Below are 21,548 nucleotides of genomic sequence, written 5' to 3'. Positions count from 1 at the left end.
TGTCTGGACTCAGGAAGCCATTCCTCAATGAAATGTGCACTCTGGATGACTTACGAGCAAAGATAAGAGGGTGAATGTTTTCTGTTCTACAGCTTATTGTTTTTCCCTTCTACTTAGTGAATACTGAACACATGACACTGAATCCCTCATTGCCGGCATGTCAGAAAAATCCATTGATGCATTCTCTCTTTTTATAAGATTTTATTACGTTAAAATCGGCTAGATCTGATACGGCTAACAGCCCCATAAAACATTAAACATAGGTAGGGGCTAGGAGATGATGAGTGTGGATGACACATGAATGGATTAATGGAAGATGTTGTTTTCGCTCCGTCAGAGCTGTGACGATTCAGAGGCACCTTGCACTGATGACAACAAAAGAAGCCAAGTCCAATGTCCTGACTTTGTCCCAGACCAAAAGCACAACAGTACCAGCAGTGATGGTCCTGCACCTGCATTTTTAGGTAATAGATCCACTGTCATCTTCAAATCAAAATCCAATGTATTCGTCACATACACAGTTTACAGCAGGTAAAATAGGTGCAGCGAAATGCTCATGTGCACCTCACATATCTTCCACTTCCTTTTGGCAGGTCGTACAGTGCCACAATTCATCTGCCTGTCATTTCTGCTCCTATCTCCTGTCCATCTGCTTGTTTAATGTGTTTTGTTTTCAAATGTCTGCTACTGCCTACACCATGTTGTTAGTGTGACTGGGACCTCCCTGTCTGACCGTGTTGGTTCCTCCCTCTCGTAGGTTCCATCCCAGTGTCAGAGACACAAACGCCCCCAGTGTCCCCATCACAAGTCTTCTTCCAGTACGAGTGTGCCCCTTCACTTACCGTCCCAACGGATACACCCCCTCAGTCTGCCTGTGTCAGTCACGCTGCCGCTCACACTGAGGAGAATGTAGCAGGGTTAGTGTTTATATTCTCTCTCTTTTACAGGAAGAGGATATTGCATGTGTTTAGATTAACATCCCCCCCACAACTGACGAGCTAGGCTAAGGTGAGACTGTGCAGGGATGCCACACCAGCGCCCAAATAAGTTACAGTGGCACTCAGTACATTCCTAGGAGGAAGCGGGAACTGTCAGAGGATTGCATAAAGTGTGTTAGGAAAGGCCCACCTCTCCGGGTTTAAAATGAGGAGGTGGTGGTATTTCACATAGCAGGAAGCTGTGGAAGTTATTACAAATATTCAAGCTGATATACAGGTTATAATTGTGTTTGATATGATTTTGGAGAGATTTAACTGTTGATTATGGATAAAGAACAGTGTGTTGATGTGTTTGATCAGTCTCAGATCGGAGGATCCTAGTTGCCGTGACTACTGTCAGTCAGAGGCCCGCGACTGTGGGAGTGGCCAAGCATTGCCGCCTGGAGACTGTGGGAGGAGTCAGCCATCAAACCCAGAAGACAGTGCTGGTAGTAAAGCCTCTGAACCAGAAGAGAGTGGGAGGAGCAACGCATTACAACCAACAGATATTGGGTGTGATCTAGAGCATTGTGGGAGTTTCCATTCTCGAGCTCTACCGACTGTTTTAATAACAGGCTCAGATAAGGTAAGTTAGGACTGAATACTTTTTAATGATTACTTTAATGAGGATAGCCTCTTTTATTATTAAATACTCGAGTGATTCCCAAATCATTGTAGTTCAAAAATAAACACACACACACTATTCTAAATGGGCAGCAACATAAGAAAGTTATTTTACCCATTTAAGGTGTACACATCCTTCCAAAGCCATGGTTTCCTACACAAAACCCCCCTCCCATACCCAGAAACGGAGTGAGTGGTGCTTGAGTGCTGGCTGTGGGGAGCACGGGTTGGCTGATGGATAGAGAGGCAGGGCAGGATGAGGGAGGACGGCCTGGGCTGGGCGGGGTTGGAATGGAGGCAGGGAGTCCTGGAGTGAGCCCTGGCAAAGACCATTAGGCTCAGAGAGGGAGACTCCAGTAAGAATGTGACCTCCGTCAACCCCGACAGAGCTCTGACTGATGGCATGTCTGATTTGGATGATTCTGGCTCTGCTGAATGACATTTTCCAAGTGTATTATTTCCATAGGCATGTTGAAATGGAAAGGATAAATTTAACTGTGTTTGTTTCCCCTTTAGAATCAGATTGCGATTGTGTGGTTAGATATGCTGGTTTTAGTGTAAATAAGGTAGTTCAAGCTAACCTTGCTCTATGACGATTTAATTGCGACACTGCTAACCTTTCATCCTCCATTGTGCTACCTCGCTGCCCTCCCAGTTTGATTTGCCTGTCATAGATGTTCAGATTCGTTGCAAGACAACGGTATCTTGTTTTTCTTTGTTCATTCTCAGAATTAAATGAATCTAACTTTAATAGCTGGAAGAATGCGTTCCACTGGGATTCCCGTTCTCCCAGATTAATTTGGCTCATCCGCCCCCGCCTCTGGGGAGACAAAGGTCACATTTGTTTATGCACAGTTCTGGAAGCTGCAGGACTTGCTAGTCAGGTCTAACACTAGAGAGAAGCAGCTGACATGTCTGTGTGGTGGTTTGTCTGATACGTTATTACAGTAATATGCCGCTAGAGATTTGTGCTGGATCTGGAATATTGCAATGATAATTCATTGCATCATAACCAAGTTATTTGAGAGAAGGGCAAATCCATTGTAACAGAGTGACGCTGAGACTCTCTCTTTCACTTTAAAATGTTTGCAAAGTTTAAAGGCCCAATCCAGCCATTTCTATCTCAATATCCAATAATTTCTGGATAGCAATTAAGTACCTTATTAACCACGTTTTCATGAATTAACGCATGAAAAAAGTCACGCCCGGGCTGATGGAAACCTAAAATGACGGTACAATTGTATAAATGCCGACAAACAATTTGTTTGTTCGACATGGTGGGATCTTTTTGTGTCGGTTAAATTAATAATCTGAGAAATAGCGCTGGAAACGCCTTCATGGGCAAATATTTATATACTAACTATCATATCGTGATGATATGGTGTGTGGTCCTCCCACTACAACTCGGGAAAGCATGCAGTTTATTAAACTACAGATTAAATAAATGATGATGAACTTCACAGGGTGATTAATGTGCAAGGTGATGATCGATGCTTGGCTGCCGCTTGACAAAGACAAATAATATTGCGCTTATCCATAATAGTCTCATAATATAGGTAGACTACCCCCACTGTATCTGCCAGCTGTTGGTTAAACCACATGTGCCAAGACCAGAGTGGGCACATTTGCTATATAACGCAACAAATCCATCAGTAGAGTTGAAAATGCGATGGAAACCCATTTAACTTGTGTTTTTCATTCAGTACATGGGAATTTAATGGCAAAAGTCATTTTTATGTGCATTATCTCATCGCGCACAGCCTTTTATCTGCAAAAAGTCAGTTTGATGGAAACACATCTCTGGTGGAAAATGGGCATATTGTTTGGATGGAAACCTAGCTACTGTGATTGTTTTCAATCAAAATGGTCAAAAAGAGAGAAAAAATTGCTTCTCAGCAAGAGCAATTTCTCAAGCAAGAATTTTGCTAGGACTGTCTGGAAGTGGTCTGAGTGGGGATGGGAAACTGAAAACTAGCTGTTATTGGCAGAGAGGTTTGGAACTCTCTTTCTTATTGGTCTATTATTAACAAATGTACAGCCTAGTGATGTCACCAGGCAGACCAAAACTCCATCCCACCAAAACAGGCTGAAAGTACAGACAGTCTTTTCAAACAGCTCTTACACTGAAAGAGCATTATTATCATTTTCACAATTTCACAGTATTAGTCCAACCTCATAGTGTGGAAATATATATCAAAACACAAAAAATATAGTTTTGGACTGCACTGAGCCTTTACCAAACCGCACCCCTATACACAGAAGTCTACTTTTAACAACTGCCACTGAAAATGTTACTAAAACACATTTATTAGAGGAACAGTGCAGATGCAAAGTTTGTTAACAGAATGACAGTAAAATCTCCCTCAGTTTTTTATTTGACTACCATTTCCAAAAACTCTAAAATAATTCAAAGATGTCTGCAGAAAGAATGGGGTGTTAGCTATGATATGGCATCTTGAGTTTGAAAAAATCTACACTGAACAAAAATAGAAATGGAACATGCAACAATTTTAAAGATTTTACTGAATAACAGTTCATAAAAGGAAATCAGTCAATTTAAATTAATTCATTAGGCTCTAATCCAATGTTTCCCAACCCTGCTCCTCGAGTACCCCCAACAATACACATGTTTATTGTAACCCTGGACAAGCACACCTGATTCAACTTGTCAACTAATCATCAAGCCCTCAATGAGTTGAACAAGGTGTGTTTGTCAAGGGCTACAATGAAACGGTGTGCTGTTGGGGGTACTGGAGGACCAGGGTTGGGAAACACTGCTCTAATCTGTGGATTTCACATGGCTGGGAATACAGATATGCATCTGTCGTCACAGATACCTTAAAAAATGGTAGGGGTGTTGATCAGAAAACCAGTCAGTATCTGGTGTGACCACCATTTGCCTCATGCAGCGCGACACATCTCCTTCACATAGAGTTAATCAGGCTGTTGATTGTGGCCTGTGGAATGTTGTCCCACTCCTTTTCAATGGCTGTGTGAAGTTGCTCGATATTGGCGGGAACGCTGTCGTACACGTCGATCCAGAGCATGCCAAAGCTGCTCAATGGGTGACATGTCTGGTGAGTATGTAGGCCATGGAAGAACTGGGACATTTTCAGCTTCCAGGAATTGTGTACAGATCCTTGCGACATGAGGCCGTGCATTATCATGCTGAAACATGAGGTGATGGAGGCGGATGAATGGCACGACAATGGGCCTCAGGATCTCGCCACGGTATCTCTGTGCATTAAAATTGCCACCTGTAAAATGCAATTGTGTTTGTTGTCCGTACCACCATGGGGCACTCTGTTCAGCAAACCGCTCGCCCACACAACGCCATACACGCTGTCTGCCATCTGCCCGGTACAGTTGAAACCGGGATTCATCCGTGAAGAGCACACTTCTCCAGTGTGCCAGTGGCCATTGAAGGTGAGCATTTGCCCACTGACCTCAGATACGATGCCGAACTGCAGTCAGGTCAAGACCCTGGTGAGGACGATGAGCAAGCAGATGAGCTTCCCTGAGACGGTTTCTGACAGTTTGTGCAGAAATTATTCGGTTGTACAAACCCACAGTTTCATCAGCTGGCCGGGTGGCTGCTCTCAAATGATCCAGGTGAAGAAGCCAGATGTGGAAGTCCTGGGCTGGCATGGTTGCATGTGGTCTGAGGTTGTGAGGCCGGTTGGACGTACTGACATATTCTCTAAAATTACGTTAGAGGCGGCTTATGGAATGAGAAATTAACATAAAATTCTCTAGCAACAGCTCTGGTGGACATTCCTGCAGTCAGCATGCCAATTGTATGTTCCCTCAAACCTTGAGACATCTGTGACATTGCGTTGTGTGACAAAACTGAACATTTATTGTCCTCAGCACAAGGTGCACCTGTGTAATTATCATGCTGTTTAATCAGCTTTTTGATATGCCACAACTGTCAGGTGGATGGATTATCTTGGCAAAGGAGAAATGTTCACTAACAGGGATGTAAACACATTTGTGCACAAAATAATTTCTGGGATCTTTTATTTCATCTCATGAAACATGGGACCAACACTTTACCTGTTGCGTTTATATTTTTGTTCAGTATATTTTGGTTAGTAAGTGAAGTGGATCAACACCCGATAATATAATGATGGTAACAGAAATCACGTCATGGGTCCTTGATCTGGACTTTACAGAAATGCAATTGTGAATGTCATTTATATTCATGTTGATACATCCTGAATAGGTACGCAAAGGTAGAAAAATGTAATATCCTCCTTTGCATGTTTGGGTATTATTCTACACACTGGCTATTTTTCTACACACTGGCTATTATTGGTCCAGACCGGACCAAATCTGTACCAGTCATAGACGTCTATGTTTCACAAGTTTGGACATCAAAGTACAGCACAGTAGAGCTCAGTAGAGTGCAGTACAGTACAGTAAAGTACAGTACAGAAGAGTCCAGTCAATTATAGTGTACTCTACTTTACTGTGCTCTACTGTCCTCTACTATGATTTTCCATTTGGCCAATTCAATTGCAGTCCTTATGTTGCAGATTTTTCAATCACTCTGTTACCAAAATGATTATCAGTAGAAACATTATAACTAACTGGTAGGTCTACCATTACTTGTTATTTCTGTGAAATGTCATTATCCTCCCTCCTCATGAGGGAGAGAAATTAGAAAATATCTTAAAGATATGTGGGTTTTTGATAACAAAATGACAAGACACCAGGCAATATTACTTAAACTTACACAAGGCAAATCATTTCTGCAAAACTTAATAGAAGTGTTGCTATTAGTTGGCAGGGGTCTTTACTTCAACATTATTGTTTTTATTGTATTTCTGAAACCTTTTAAGACTTTTTCTGGAAGATGTTTTCTAAGACCCTTTTCCATCTGTTTATCCACAAAGCAAAGTTTTTACTTATGCCACATTTTTTGAATGGAAAATGATTGAAAAATCTATGCGTTCAAATAATATAGACTTTTAGCTTTCATTTGACACCAAATGTGATATGTTCCTATAAGCGTCACATGTTGGTGCTCATTGGTCCTTTTACATGGAGATGACCAGAACAGTGCAACTGCAATACTATTTACAGACTTTGAATGTATGTCTACAAGGCCCTTTCCTTGTGATATCATAGGTTTTGTCTTCCAACATCAAAGTTCAATCAACATTGCCACCACCAGTTGGCACACCCATTCATAGGCAAATGTATCTATACACTTATCCTATTTGAGGAAGCGTCATGCTTCTTTGTGGTTTCCCTGATAGTTAGAAGCTATCAGAGGCTGCATATTCTCACTTGTGCCTGTGTGACTTCCTGCTTGCATGCATATAATTCTGGTTTCAGGAAGGAGGGGGCCACGAGTTGTACTGCTTTCCCTGGGTTCAGACTGAACAGCAGTTAGAAGAATCCCCTACCCAACCCACTCCAGCTGAGAGTCCCTTTTTTTTCCCCCTGACACGACCCCGAGCCCCACAGCCCCCCGTTATGCCCGTCCTCCCCGAAGAAGAGGAGGATTCCCCTGAGGAGCTAGACAGTTCCTCCAGCTCACCCAGCACAGTGAGTCCATTACATTAAACCTTCACTCTAAAGCTGTGATATGTTGCACTCAGAGCTATACATGACACTATCTCATTAATACAGAACCTAGAACCCAAGGTTCAGTATTGACAAGCTATACTGATTTGCGATGAATGTGTGAGCAACAATAGCATATGAGCAATATGAGCATTAGTCTTAGCTCATATCTATACTCATAGTCTTGCTCACATATTCATTGCTAATACATGTTAGTGTGTTTTGGATGTGTGTATCTTTAGTAACAATGAATCCCTTCACTGTCTTTCACCAGACTTTAATTCATTCATGATTTGAGTTTGGGATTCCTGTGCTTTATGGGTGCGTTTCACCCACTTCTATTTTTGACTCAGGAACAAAGCTTCACTCAGCAGTGAAAATATGTAATTAATCCCAGCAAAAACATGAACGGGATGTTCTTTCCTCTTCTGTCCAGATTACAAACTTTCTTTCCATAGCCTCTTATTACCCTGTTTTTTTGTGTTGATGAGATCATTTGCGCTGCGCTGGTGGTCAAGACAGGTTAGCACAGTGTGTCCAGACCACTCCAGATCTTGGCTCTACTCTGAAGACTGAACTGTCCCTCGTTGTTTTGTTCTGTCACCTGTTCAGATCCTGTGTGACTCCCTACCCTAATGTTTATTGAGTTGAGTAGACTTGTACAGAGCAGTGGATAGATTGGATGTTTTATGAGTCTCTGAATGTGGCTTTGCCTAGTCCAGTACGTCTCCCAGAAAACATGCTATTGAAACTCTGTATTTGAGACAAAAAGTAGAGGCTTTCTGAAAGCTGTCTGTGTATAGTCAGGACCTATATACAGATTTGTGTTGAGCGGATGGCTGCCTCACCAGAACCACTGAGTTACTCCTCACCCGTTCCAGTCAGTCATAACCACGGCCTAGATAAGACTTCACTGAGGAATGCAATGAGCCTCTGTAATCTAACCTGGGGGTATGGCAACCGTATAAAATGATCCTCCTTTATTAAACAATAGCCCTGGCCTTTCAGCAGTTTTAGACTGTTACAGGGATAACATTTATTAACATTCTCTTCCAGGACAAAGGTCTCAGTGAAGGTTCATTTAATGCCTCCCTGTTTATTTGCATAATTTTCTCTGAGGATAGAACTAGGACACTAGGATATTAATAAAACATGTACAGGGTATATAAGCCTGACCTTTAAGGTTGGAAATATACTTAATATGGTTGACTTGGTTCAAGTGAGTGTTCATTCTGTCCTTCCACTCTCCTGGGATGCTGAGGTCCAGTGAGTTCAGGATGTGTTTAGTCCAGAGGGACGTTGTCTAGAGTTTCTGATGTTCAGGGGTTCAGGCTGTTGACATTGTGCTGCTGAGCTAAAAATGCTGCTGCTGCTGGAAACCATGGACCACCTGCTAGTCAACAGAGCTAAGTGCCTCACTGAAATACCCACCGATCACAGAGGACCACAAGTGTATTTATTTTCCCCTTAAAAGTGCTTTGAAATGGGTATGCCTTGAAGTCTTTTTCCTCCTGCGGATTCCACCACGTTCCCCATACAGTCCCAGCCACGGTCAACATCAGGGAGGGTCTAGAGAGACATTAAGCTGTATGTTTGGCTCTGTCTTCACATTAATATCAACATTAAAAGCTTATGAAAACAGCAAGTCTTCAGTTTGGGGAACCAAGTCACCAAACATCTCTGTGAAGGTGTGTCCACAATATTTTATAGATGTGTACATAAGCAGGAAGGTTAAAGGGTCGAGAATGAGAAAGTGCCTTTGCGGTGACACAAGCCATTTGGTAACATGTTTACTCAAATGTCTCTGTAATCTTTGTTTGCATGCTTTTATGTTTTGAACGATTTAAATGAAAATGTCCCCCTGTTTACGTCATTGCAATAACAATATCCATATCTATGAATTTGCCTTCTATTTGAGAGACAATATCAGATTTTTCTATGGCAGGATCCCATGTCTGCTATCCAGGTCCCTCAAAAGTCCACTCAAAACATTTTTCATGCAGTCTAGTTCTGGTCTTGCTGCATAACTAAAGTTACGCCTCTCCTATTTTAAACCTTTTGTTTCTCACATATCTTTCTATCTAGTATACACCAGTTGAAAGTAGAGCAGTTACCGTGGCGATGCCTGCTCCCACCATTGTCTTCCCAAAGCAAGCGACCGTGACCGTGGTCCAAGCAGACGGTCGCCCTCTGGAACAGACCAGGTACATGTGTTATTTCATCCTGAGAACAGGACTGTTCATGTCAAAAAGGCTTGAGAGCAAACCACCTCTTAAAAAATGTGCCACTTTAACCAAGCCAGGATCGAGATATTTCTAGAAAAGAAAATCCATCCTTCTTCAAGTGTTTAGAGTAGCTAAATGTAAATAAAGACTGTGTCGTAAGAACACAGCGTCTGTTCATTTTAAACGTTTCTCTTTCCCAGACCACACAGTCCCAGATCTCGCTTGTCCCGAAACTCCCTGGCAGGACCCATCACGACAGTCGGTGGGTACAATCAAATACTGAAAGGCTAAATATAGCCTCGTGTTAACAAAACGTACATAAGTCCATTGTTCAAAATGTGAGTTCCATTGTGATTTTTTTCTTCATAACATTGTATGGCTAATTTAATTCCATCTATTGAAATGTCTAAGTTTGGTCATCAGTGTCTGACAACATAGAGAACTGGAGCCCTTTGTCCTTAGAAAAGCAGAGCCAAAGCTCTCAGCGCCGGGATGCTTCTGCTTTGATTACTATTGATGTTGGCTTGTTGCTCTGTGCTGAGCTCAGAGAGAAGACTATTGGTTGTTGCCATTTGTCTCTTATTGTCTCTGTTTTAATTACGTGTGTGTGTGTGTGTGTGTGTGTGTGTGTGTGTGTGTGTGTGTGTGTGTGTGTGTGTGTGTGTGTGTGTGTGTGTGTGTGTGTGTGTGTGTGTGTGTGTGTGTGTGTGTGTGTGTGTGTGTGTCCTTCTCAGACAGTACAGGCAATGTGATAGACCTGGTGAAAGACCATCTGCCTGAGCTGCAGCTCTCGGAGGAGGACCGTCAGAAGAACCTGGTGCTACTGCAGGAGGCCAAGAAAGTCAGCGACCGCTTCCTGAGCCGCAGGGGCCGAAAGTCCACCTGCAGCCTCTCTGAATCGCCCACAAGTGAGAGACACTCACTGGTTTACAGACTGGTATACAAGTGAAACAGGGAAATATACAAGTACTTTACGATAAGTCTTACTGTATAGTATACAGTATGTAAGACAGAGGCAGAAAGATGATACAGGAAATGTCACGTTATTAAGCTCTTCAGCTTAAGACCACTATTTACACAGTAGAGATTTAGTCACCTGTTGAAGTGTAGATTTGGTTTAACAATATTTTGACTCTTAACATTGGTTATGAAATACAGTGAGCAGCCAACAAACCCTCAGGTCTGCTAGCTGAATTGCGTAAGTGAGTCATTGTAATTGCTGCATTTTTCTATCTTGACTTCCGGAGTTATCTGAACATCACGTACGTGCCCTCATGCCTTCGTCTTGCAGCATTCTGAATGCACGCCAGATAAGTCCAGTCTTCCATCACGTAACAGACTACAGTGACAGATATCAAATGAAATCCCAATACCTATAGTTTTTATGTTGCGTTGTTATCTGGAATGCGATGCTGATGCAGTATACTGTACTTTCATTGTCCAAACATAAAACACGTGCATGTTTTATCCACAGGTCTTTCTCCTAACCACACACCATCCTCCTCACCTGTACCGTCCAGAAACAGCTCTCTTATCACAGCCCCTCAAATAGGTACGTCCATCTTTCTGTCTGTTAGAGAATATTCACTTTCTTCACTGGAGAGCATGAAAAGCCTTGCATAAAAATACAAAAAAACACATTTAATTATACAGCTTTTTTTCGAAACCTTTTTCTTTCAGCTGTAGCCACAGAGGTGAACTATGCCCCCTCATCGCCTGTCAGCCTGGTAAGACCAGTATGAATTTGTCTGATGCACTCAGTAATGGTGTTTTAACAGTATGTTGATGGGTGTTGTTTTGTGTTCCTCTCTGGCAGCGATTGGAGGTTCTGCCTGCGAGGGAGCAGGCTGATACCAGTACACCGGAGCATGAGGTAGCACAGCACTCTCACCACCACTCTCATTCTCAAGTGGCACCCTGGAACAGTTGAAAATACATGAAAGTACATGAAAATGCAATGCGTAGTTAGTAAAACCCTCATGAGTTTACACTCCAGAATAGCTATGCTCATAGCTATGTTGGATACAATAATTCATTTACGGTAGAAAATGGTAAATGTTGACATTCTTGCACCTCCTCTCCAAGAAAATCCAATTAGTTTCTCCTGAATTGACAGTGTTTAAGGAATTGTGATATTTCTGTTTTTAGAGCACCAGGAGGTTGGTGGACTGGAAGCCCAATGAGAAGCGTAAGGTGTCCTCAGGCACCCTGGCTCCCCGCTACTCTGGCCCCCCGCCCCCCAGGGAGCCCAGTGGGGGCCAGAAGGAGAACTGTGACCCCCGGGTAACAGCTAAGAATTGCCCAGAACCAGTACTAGTCAATAAGCCAGAGGAGGGTCTGGTTCGAGCCCCCAACCAGGCCCCTGCCACTGGGGTGGCCAAGCCTGTCCCTCGGCCCCCCACTCAGCAGGTCCCCTGTACGGCAGAGATCAAGACAATCGGGGCCTTTCCTCCCCTCATGAGAGCTGTTTCCTGGGACACTGTTGGAACTCTCAACGCCAGGAATGGGGCACCAAGTCTCCCCCCTACAAACGAGGAAACCTTTGCCTTTCAAGACAAGACCCGGGATGCCCAGCTCAAGTCCTCTGGGTACAAGGACTTCCCTGTACAGCCTGTCAACGTGCAGAAGCTGTCCAAAATAAGAGAGGTACGATGGGAGCCTTTTAACTACCGGGGCTCATCCCTTGACTTTCACCTGATAGCATTAATGGGACATTTATTGCATGTTTTGGGGGATTTAAGAGCCTTTTGGTAAATGCTAAAATCATGAGAGAGAATGTTTTGTTCTTGTAATGTTTTGGTCTTGTAAACATCTTTGTACGACACAGTTATTACAACATGAAAGCTCTTAAAAATCTAAATTTGCACTGTTCTTCTGTATACAGGAGCACAAGCTGATGCGGAACCAAAGCATTGTGGGGTCAAAGTTGGCAGACTTGAGTGAAACAGCTGAACAGGAAAGAGGTACTGTGTTACCCCGTGTCTGACCTGGAGAGGAGACAGTGCTGTGTGTAGTGCTGTGTAACAGACCATTGGAGTGGACAGTAGACTTTTATCTAGTGAGGGGGAAAGGAGTCAAGGCTCCCAGCTACGTCACAGGATGCGAGTCCTTACTGACCCCGAGAGATTTTCATTAGAACTGAGGGCACGTTCTGTTCTAAGTTTGGCACAGAGCTGCAGTTTATTGGCAACCTGAAATGTTATTTTTAGTTTGCACCAGCAGATGATGCGAGTGTTAACTAAAACATGAGAGAACCCAGTCAGCTAAGATTGGTTTGCCCAAACTTTGAAAAGACATCAGTGAAGTAGTTTGTGATCCAAGAAAATTGCAGTACAATGTTGTTCAGAAGTAGGTCGATTATCAAAATAGTAATCTGATCATTTAAATAAATTAGGTTTTCCCATAGAGACCAGATTGCCACGTTGTAACTATCTAATGGTCTTGTGTGTGTGTGTGTGTGTGTGTGTGTGTGTGTGTGTGTGGGGGGGGGGGGGCTCCTGGTCCCTCTCTTCTGCCCCCTGCAGGGTCTCCTACTGATGAGGAGGCTAAAGAGAAGTCAGATGCCATGCCCAACATCTCAGACATCATGCTGAGGAAACTCAAACTGCACAGAGGGCTACCAGGCTGGTGGGTATCACAGTATTTAGACTGACAGGGAATGACCTTTGACCAAATATTTTGGTATTTTCTACTTACATACTGAACCTATATTTCCTCTCTGATTATATTGTAGTGCACCTCCACTCACGGAAAAAGAAGTTGAGGTTAGTATCTACTCTGGAGAGTGTATTATACAACAGTAACAGTTTTATAGTGCATGTTCTCCCCCTGTCTGTGGCCTCATGAATGTAATGTACAGGAAGCCCCTAGTCCCTACCCATGATTGAGACTAATGGGAGCCTTAATGATTTCCTGTCTCTAAGGAGAAAATGCAAACATGGCTGTGTTGTTTGAGTGCAGAGCACTGGGCCTAGGCTATAGCCCCGCCTGCCCAGACACCGGTTCCTCCCAGGGGGATACATGTTGTGCACTAGGACAGTCGAAGTCACCGATTTCCTCTCAACGCTTGCCTCAGTACTCTGCGACGATGTTTGGGATTCTGCAGCAAAGACCGTTTGATCATGACAGCATGGCACCAGGAGTTCATCTGTCAGCTTCGCTGCACGTTATAGGCCCATCTCAGGCCTGGTAGCAAGCAGCACTGTCAACACACTGGCTAGTTGGTGCTCTATATGGCAGCTGGGTAGCCAGCTGGTGTAGTTGTGCTTTACATTACCACATACTGTACATTGCTAGCATAACAGTTATGTTATGTTAACATGTTATCAAGGATGTTCAGTGTTATATGTGTTTATTCAGTCCCATACTGTATTCATGTTTTCTTGGGCAGCACATTAATTGACCTGACCCCTCTGATCTACTTTGTGTGGCGGTCCAGTGAGTTGGTGTGTCTCAGTCCTTAATAATGGTATCTAATGTGTCCCTGGTGACGGTTTAATGAACATTGAACACAGTCATATCCTCCCCACAGAACGCGTTTGTTCAACTGTCGCTGGCGTTCCGGAACGACAACTACACTCTGGAGACACGGCTCAAACAGGCAGAGCGGGAGCGGACCCTGACCGAGGAAAACACAGAGAAGGAACTGGAAGAATTCAAAGGCTCTCTGAAGGTCAGCCTTTAGTGGGCCATGATGACAATAAATGAGTTGTGATTCACTTTCACTTATAAAAGACCTGTGTTTTGTTGCTGTTGTCTCCTCAGTGCACGGCACCACAGTGGAGTAACATGGAGCAGCGGGAGTCTTACCAGTGCCTCATAGAGACAGTAGCAGTACTGCACCGTCTGGCCACCAGGCTCTCCAGCAGAGCTGAGATGGTTGGAGCAGTCCGACAGGTACTGGAACGCAGGCATAGGATAGGATAGGATGGGCCATCCACGGGGTACACTAATGATTTGAGGAAACCCATGAATGAGAGAAGAAAACATTGAGTGAAAGTAAAAAAACCTTTCCATGATCCACTGTCATGAGAAAAAGACTTTGGGATGTTCAGGGCCATGTGTATGTTTGTTTTAGGATAGATAAGATATGTTTATGAACAATTTAGCCTGATGTTATGCTTTCCCTCAGGTTATCGTTCACACCAAAGCCAACTCCAATAAATGACTAGGGAAGGACTCAGGGGTATGTCCGTTGTTAGACGTCACACAAGTCCCTTGTGATTTATAGACTAACAACATATTGCTGCTAACCCTAGACCTGACCCCAGACCTGACATGATGATGGCTTTCTACAGTGTTGGAGTCCCTCTCAAAATTCTATTCTCTCTCTCTCTCTCTCTCTGCTGTGACTGTATGGTTAACTCTTAGAACACTCTTAGAACAAAACATGCTATCTAGAACCTAAAAGGGTTCTTTGTCTGTCCCCATAGGAGAACCCTTTAAAGAACCCTTTTTTGGTTCCAAGTAAAACGCTTTCCACAGACGGTTCTACACGGAACCCAAAAAGGGTTCTCCTATGGGGACAGCCAAAGAACCCTTTTGGAACCCTTTGTGTGACAGGAGAAACGTATGAACAAGGCCACAGAGGTGATGATGCAGTACGTGGAGAATCTGAAGAGGACCTATGAGAAGGACCGCGCTGAGCTGATGGAGTTCAAGAAGCTGGCCAACCAGACCTCCAGTCGCTGCTATGGAGGATCCATAGACACTGGAGGTACACCTGCACAAACCCTTTATCTCCAGTGCATGATAGGCGAGTTGTTGCAAAATGTTGATGGACTTCAACTGCATTCTCCTGTGTTCTCTGGTTAGATGATGGAGTCCCACGGCCATCCAGATCAATGTCGCTGACCCTGGGAAAGGTTGGTGCTGTAGTGTTGAACCGAGTGTTTCTACTGGGTTTGTTGTTGAGAGTATGCACTGGATTTGACTGGTTATATCAGGTTGACACTTCTCAATATATTTTTAAGGATAATCCCCCCCAACTGAACTCTCCCTCTATTTTCTTCTTCCCTCTATCTCTCACGCTCTCTCTCTCCTTTCCAATTGTTCCTTATCAGGCTTTGCCCAGGCGGAGGGTCAGTGTTGCGGTGGTCCCCAAATTTAACCTCCTGAACATCCCTGGTCAGACCCCGGTCATGGCAGGACCCGGCCCCAGCGTTGCCATGGGACCCAGCCCCCAACCCACCATGGGCCAAGCACTTCCTGTCCTGGTATGTTTTCTACCCAATCACAACCTTCTCAGCCTGTCAACCTGACCAGATGATTAAGTGGTAATATCCTGTCTATTTAAGTTTATTAGTCTGCTTCATCTACATGCATGTTGTTTGTTCTTGTTAATTACAGTGTGAAGCCAACAGTATGAAAAGCAACTTTCCCACTGAGCCTACACATCCAGCTATAGCTGAGAGGTATGTTCCTCCATCCTCTGTCATAATGTTGACCTAATGCATACCCACAAATATACTGTACATACTGTACTCAGCACAATCTATCTCCTTGCCTGTATTGCCTGGTTCCCAAGGTCAGTTCACAGCGCTGTGAAACAATGGGCGATGCGGGGCCTTAATATATGTACACCCTTATCAGAAGACATCTTGTGCTGTATCAGAATATTTGCCTTATGTACTTGACCTTCAGGAAGTGTTCCCTGGGGAGTAGCTTGATTAATCATTGCCATCCGGATACCAGGGGCCATACACAGCAGATAACTGCACTACCCTTATGCAACTCCCAGATTGTCTATGCACCCAAAATAACTGTGCAACATTCCATAAAAACCCAACTGCAGCTGGCTGATGGGCTATTCTGAGATGTAATCTAAACATTTGGGCTGGGGAGCTTGACAAAAGCCAGGAGAGAGGGAGAGGGAGAGGGAGAGGGAGAGGGAGAGATGCGCTCTCTTAGTTTGCCCCATGCCAAAATCTCAGGATCTCTCAAAGCAAGAGAGACAATAACAACGTATCAAGTGTCTGCTCAGTAAAAGCCTGGGACATTTAAGAGTCCCCATGTACACATTTTGCCTTCGTACTTTTGGTTTTTACGCAAGCTTACCTGGCAGTGATGGTGCCATACACGCACGCTGCCTTTCAACTGCGTTCCAGCCTGTCCATTAACACAAGGCCACAGTGTTATGATGGAAAGCCTAATGACCGTAATGCACTCCTCTCTCTCATAATGTCTGTTGGTAAAATGTTCTATGTGTTTTTTCCGCTATGAAACAATGCAGTGGAAAGACTGTGGCAGAGCAGGAAGGTGAGCAATCTGCCCCAGCCAAGCCCTCCATCAACCTAGAGGAGATCAGATCAGAGATCAAGGCAAAGATCGAGGAGGAGGCCTACAATAAAGGGTGAGACCCTTTTCTATGTACCCGCTCACCCTGACCACATACCCACAGTCACACACCCTGTGCACACTGACAGAAGAGTGGCTCAACACTGGCTGTACTGTACTGACATAATAGCCCCAGTACATAATAGAATATGAATACTCAACGAAATATACTGTACATTCAGTACAGTCAGCATTGCAATAAAGTTAAGTAGTTTATACACTACCGTTCAAAAGTTTGGGGTCACGTAGAAAGGACAAGTATATTGTTTTTGAAAGAAAAGCTTTTTTTTGTCCATTGAAATAACATCAAATTGATCAGAAATACAGTGTAGACATTGTTGATGTTGTAAGTGACTATTATAGCTGGAAATGGCAGATTTTTTAATGGAATATCTGCATATGTTATGCAGGTGAATGAGGACCCAAAAGCGACGTAATAGAAACAGAGTCTTTATTCCAGTATCAAACAAACAATGATTCTCCTGGATATATCAAAGGTAAATCCAAAACAGGAAACTGAAAACCTCTCGTCAGTAGAGAGGAACGACAGGAGACGCGACCACAGACTGCAGGTCGCTTCAGGAAGGCACAAGCCGTAGCTGACATAGACACCTGCTCACACGCAGCATCTGAAGAAGGCAAAAACACGACAGGGCGGAACAAGGACACAGGAGCAGCAAACCTCAAACAAGAATCCGACAAGGACAGAAGCGGAAAACAGAGGGAGAAATAGGGACTCTAATCAGAGGGCAAAATAGGGGACAGGTGTGAAAGAGTAAATGAGGTCGTTAGGAGAATGAGAAACAGCTGGGAGCAGGAACGGAACGATAGAGAGAGAGAAAGAGGGAAAGAACCTAATAAGACCAGCAGAGGGAAGCACAGGGACAAGACATGATGAAAGACAAAACATGACAGCATAGGCGTACAGAGGCCCATTATCAGCAACCATCATTCCTGTGTTCCAATGGCACGTTGTGTTAGCTTATCCAAGTTTATCATTTTAAAAGGCTAATTGATCATTAGAAAACCCTTTTGCAATAAAGTTAGCACAGCTGAAAACTGTTGTGCTAATTAAAGAAGCAATAAAACTGTCCTTCTTTAGACTAGTTGAGTATCTGGAGCATCAGCATTTGTGGGTTCGATTACAGACTCAAAATGGCCAGAAGCAAATAACTTTCTTCTGAAACTCGTCCGTCTATTCTTGTTCTGAGAAATTAAAGCTATTCCATGCGAGAAAATTGCTAAGAAACTGAAGATCTTGTACAACGCTGTGTACTACTCCCTTCACAGAACAGCACAAACTGTCTCTAACCAGAATGAAAGAGGAGTGGGAGGCCCCGGTGCACAACTGAGCCAGAGGACAAGTACATGTCTGAGAAACAGTTTGAGAAACAGACGCCTCACAAGTCTTCAACTGGAAGCTTCATTAAATAGTACCCGCAAAACACCAGTCTCAAAGTCAACAGTGAAGAGGCGACTCTGGGATGCTGGCCTTCTAGGCAGAGTTGCAAAGAAAAAGCCATATCTCAGACTGGCCAATAAAAATAAAATATTAAGATGGGCAAAAGAACACAAACACTGGCCAGAGGAACTCTGCCTAGAAGGCCAGCATCTCGGAGTCACCTCTTCACTGTTGACGTTTAGACTGGTGTTTGCGGGTACTACTTAATGAAGCAAAACAAAAATGTTTATTTTCTTTCAAAAACAAGGACATTTCTAAGTGACCCCAAACTTTTGAATGGTAGTAATGTGCCACTGCTGTCTTGTGATACTTCCTCTACGTTCAGCTCATGTGCCTTTAATGAGAAAACAAGTGTAATGTTCCAAATACAGCTACCAAGAGGGACTGAAGAGAAGTAAAAAAGTCAAAGAGGTGGAGGAGGAGGAAGAGGAGGAGAAAGTAGAGGAAAAGCCAGAAAAGAAGGATGAAGGAAAAGGAAAAGAAATCAGCAGAAAAGAAAAGTTCAGCAGGTGATTTTCACTTCATGTAGATCAATTGTAAATGAATTATTATGTAGTTATACTAGCCGCTGTATAATTACTGGGTGTATAGCTTGAATTGTTCTGAATCCCCTCTCAATTTTGCCTTTACAGTAAGGTTGAAGAGGTCCTAGTTGTCCTTGACCGGCTTTGCCCCAAGATTTTCCGCCGTAACCGACTTGTTTGGATTGTTTTGACGTTGTTCCTGGTCACATTTCTGGTCGTCAATGGTTTCACATACTTTAGTGATCGCTATAACAACCATGGGGACATGTCGGCAGAAAAAGCCATGGTCCAGGGCAAGAAGAAGATCTTTGAACTGAATGTAGGAGTACAGCCAAAGAATCCCACTCCAGAATAACAAAGAGCTTGTCTCATACTTCTCTCAGTCCACAGACAATTTTTTCCATGATACATCACCATACAAGAGCTGAACTTGAATACAGGGTTTCGTTGGGTTTGGGGATGTATCTTTGGGAGCGTTTATTGAGTTTTTTTATTGGTTTCAGAGGATAAGCCTTCTAATGATCATAAACTTTATCAAGGCATATTTATGTTGTGTTAGGAAAGCTGCCCAAGTGTTTGTGATGGTGATATATGATTGTTGCTTAGGGGGCCAAGTATAATAGTGTGATGAAATATTTTCTTATGTAAGAGATCCAGGACTTTGGATTTTAAATTATATAATGACTATGAGGTTAAAATGCAGACTGTCAGCTTTAATATGAGGGCATTTTCATCCATACCAGGTGAACTGTTTAGAAATTACAACACTTTTTGTACACAGTCCCCCCATTTCAGGGAGCCAAAAGGTTTTGGACAAATTCACTTATATGTGTATTATAGAAGTCCAAAGTGTAGTATTCGGCGTATGACTCTACTAATCTGTTGGATGCATTCACAATTTGTTTTGGTTGTGTTTCAGATTATTTTGTGCCCAATAGAAATTAATGGTAAATAATGTATTGTGTCATTTTGATGTTGTAAATAAGAATATAATATTATAATATATACTATTAATATAATAACTCTTCTACTTTAATGTGGATGTTAGCATGATTGCGGATAATCCTGAATGACACAATGAACAGAATGAACAGGTAGGATTAGCGTTTTGGGGGTATGATATTTATACCTCAGTAACTTTCACACTCATCATTATTCACTATTCATTCATCATTTTCCGTAATCATGGTAGCATCCACATTAATTTAAAAGTGTTTAGAAACATGTTCTATTATTATTTACAATAAAATTTACTCCAAAATACACAATACATTATTTACCGGACTATGTACACAAAGTGCTGTAATTTTTAATGGATGAAAATACCCTCAAACCAAAGCTGACAATTTGCACTTTATAGTCCTTGTATCATTTCAAATCCAAAGTGCTGAAGTACAGAGCCAAAAATATATATATATATTTGTCATTGTCCAAATACTTTTGGACCTCACTGTATATATTCACAATGTATTGTTATTATTCCTTGTCCTACTCTGAATGTCATCCTGGAGGACTGAATGTGGCCCCTTGGGTGAAGATGGATGATTCCTGATGAGTTCCCTAAGACAAATGTCCCAGTAGACATTAGACTAATGTACATTCATCTACCACTCTGTTACTTTATGTTCATTCTCTCAGGTCCAGTAAGAGGACATCCCCTGAAGAGATTTACAGAGAGATTTAAAGAGATAGATATGTTTTTTTTAATCTTTAGTAAAATATCTATATTTGTGGTATTTAAGCAGATACTATTTTGGATAATCAATAATATAAGCACATTCCAAAGTAGTTCCTCAAGTGCAATATTTAGCAGCTGATGGTTCTTGTTTGTTTGTGTTGTTACTGTGTTGGTTTGCGCCCTCCGAGCACTGAAAGATTTCCTTAATGTACGAGAGCACTTTTAGACAGCCTGAGAAATCTTCTCCCCACATGCGTGCCAGGGTTTTCTGTTGTGTCATTTTCGCCTTGAAATAAAGGTGCCTTAAAACTCGCAGCATTCATTTCCATAGTGAATAATGTATGTCAGACAGACAGGTGCAGTTTCCATGAAGCAAACAGGTGTGTTGGCAGAGTTCTCATGCTAACCTCCCAAATCAGTCGCTTCCTTGGAGGAATGAGTGACACAGTAATTGTATTTTTCAGCACAGCGCTTGTTCTCTTCCTCCCTGCACTTATGAAAATGAAAGATCTTTTGAACCTTTCATATCTCTCAGGAAACCACTTATGTAATCTACTTGGCTCCATTAAGCTGTAGCTGCAGTGTGTCAAGGCTGCTTGAGTGATTCTCTCTATTTTAATATTACATTCATGTCACAAAATAAAATATAAATGTTCTCTTTAGATGTCATTTTTTGGGGGGGGATGTTTAAATGTCACTGACTCTTCTCATACAGCAAACAACTACTTTTGCTTATTTTTCAGTTCTGCCTGCGTCATTTCCTGCTGTACTAGGTTGGGGTGAGGTGTTTGCTGGAAGTGGGATTTCGCTGTGTCAGAGTCACATCAGAGGATGCCAGGGATCACGAGCTTGTTAATGACTGAGCAATGGGCAGATGGAGGAAATCATTGTGTGAGGTGCCAAAGCCAATAACAATAAACAATTTTCCCAACATCTATCTGTGCCAAACACTCCTCCTGTACTCTCTCGAAAGAATACAACTTAAGGACTAGCTTGTTTGATTTTTGCTTATTCTGTATTCATAAGTTTTTTAGGCAGTCTCCCAATTTGACTTGCCTATCTATTAAAACAAATCTTCCTCAGGTTCAATGTTTTGATGTTAGTAGTTTACATGATCATCTTAGAAATGTTTTCCTGAAGTTGGTAAAG

At 42.7% G+C, this 21,548-nt stretch overlaps 1 protein-coding gene across 1 annotated transcript; it reads left to right on the top strand.

The window, feature by feature from the left end:
- The first annotated feature begins 340 nt into the window (after positions 1-340).
- Positions 341-21,489, top strand: LOC120046672 (inositol 1,4,5-triphosphate receptor associated 1-like). The gene is made up of 22 exons (XM_038992076.1): positions 341-464; positions 758-917; positions 1,299-1,563; positions 6,945-7,157; positions 9,261-9,379; positions 9,601-9,662; positions 10,135-10,308; positions 10,875-10,952; positions 11,081-11,127; positions 11,217-11,273; positions 11,549-12,046; positions 12,285-12,363; positions 12,925-13,027; positions 13,134-13,164; positions 13,932-14,072; positions 14,165-14,296; positions 14,963-15,116; positions 15,215-15,264; positions 15,463-15,615; positions 15,749-15,813; positions 16,632-16,751; positions 21,143-21,489. Exons 4-22 carry the CDS (start codon positions 7,086-7,088, stop codon positions 21,180-21,182), a joined length of 2,175 nt encoding a protein of 724 aa, XP_038848004.1. The 5' UTR covers positions 341-464; positions 758-917; positions 1,299-1,563; positions 6,945-7,085; the 3' UTR covers positions 21,183-21,489.
- Positions 21,490-21,548: the final 59 nt, after the last annotated feature.

This window comes from Salvelinus namaycush, chromosome 1, assembly GCF_016432855.1.
Source record: "Salvelinus namaycush isolate Seneca chromosome 1, SaNama_1.0, whole genome shotgun sequence".
In the NCBI taxonomy this organism is placed as follows: domain Eukaryota; kingdom Metazoa; phylum Chordata; class Actinopteri; order Salmoniformes; family Salmonidae; genus Salvelinus; species Salvelinus namaycush.
This window is presented reverse-complemented; position numbering and strand designations above follow the sequence as displayed.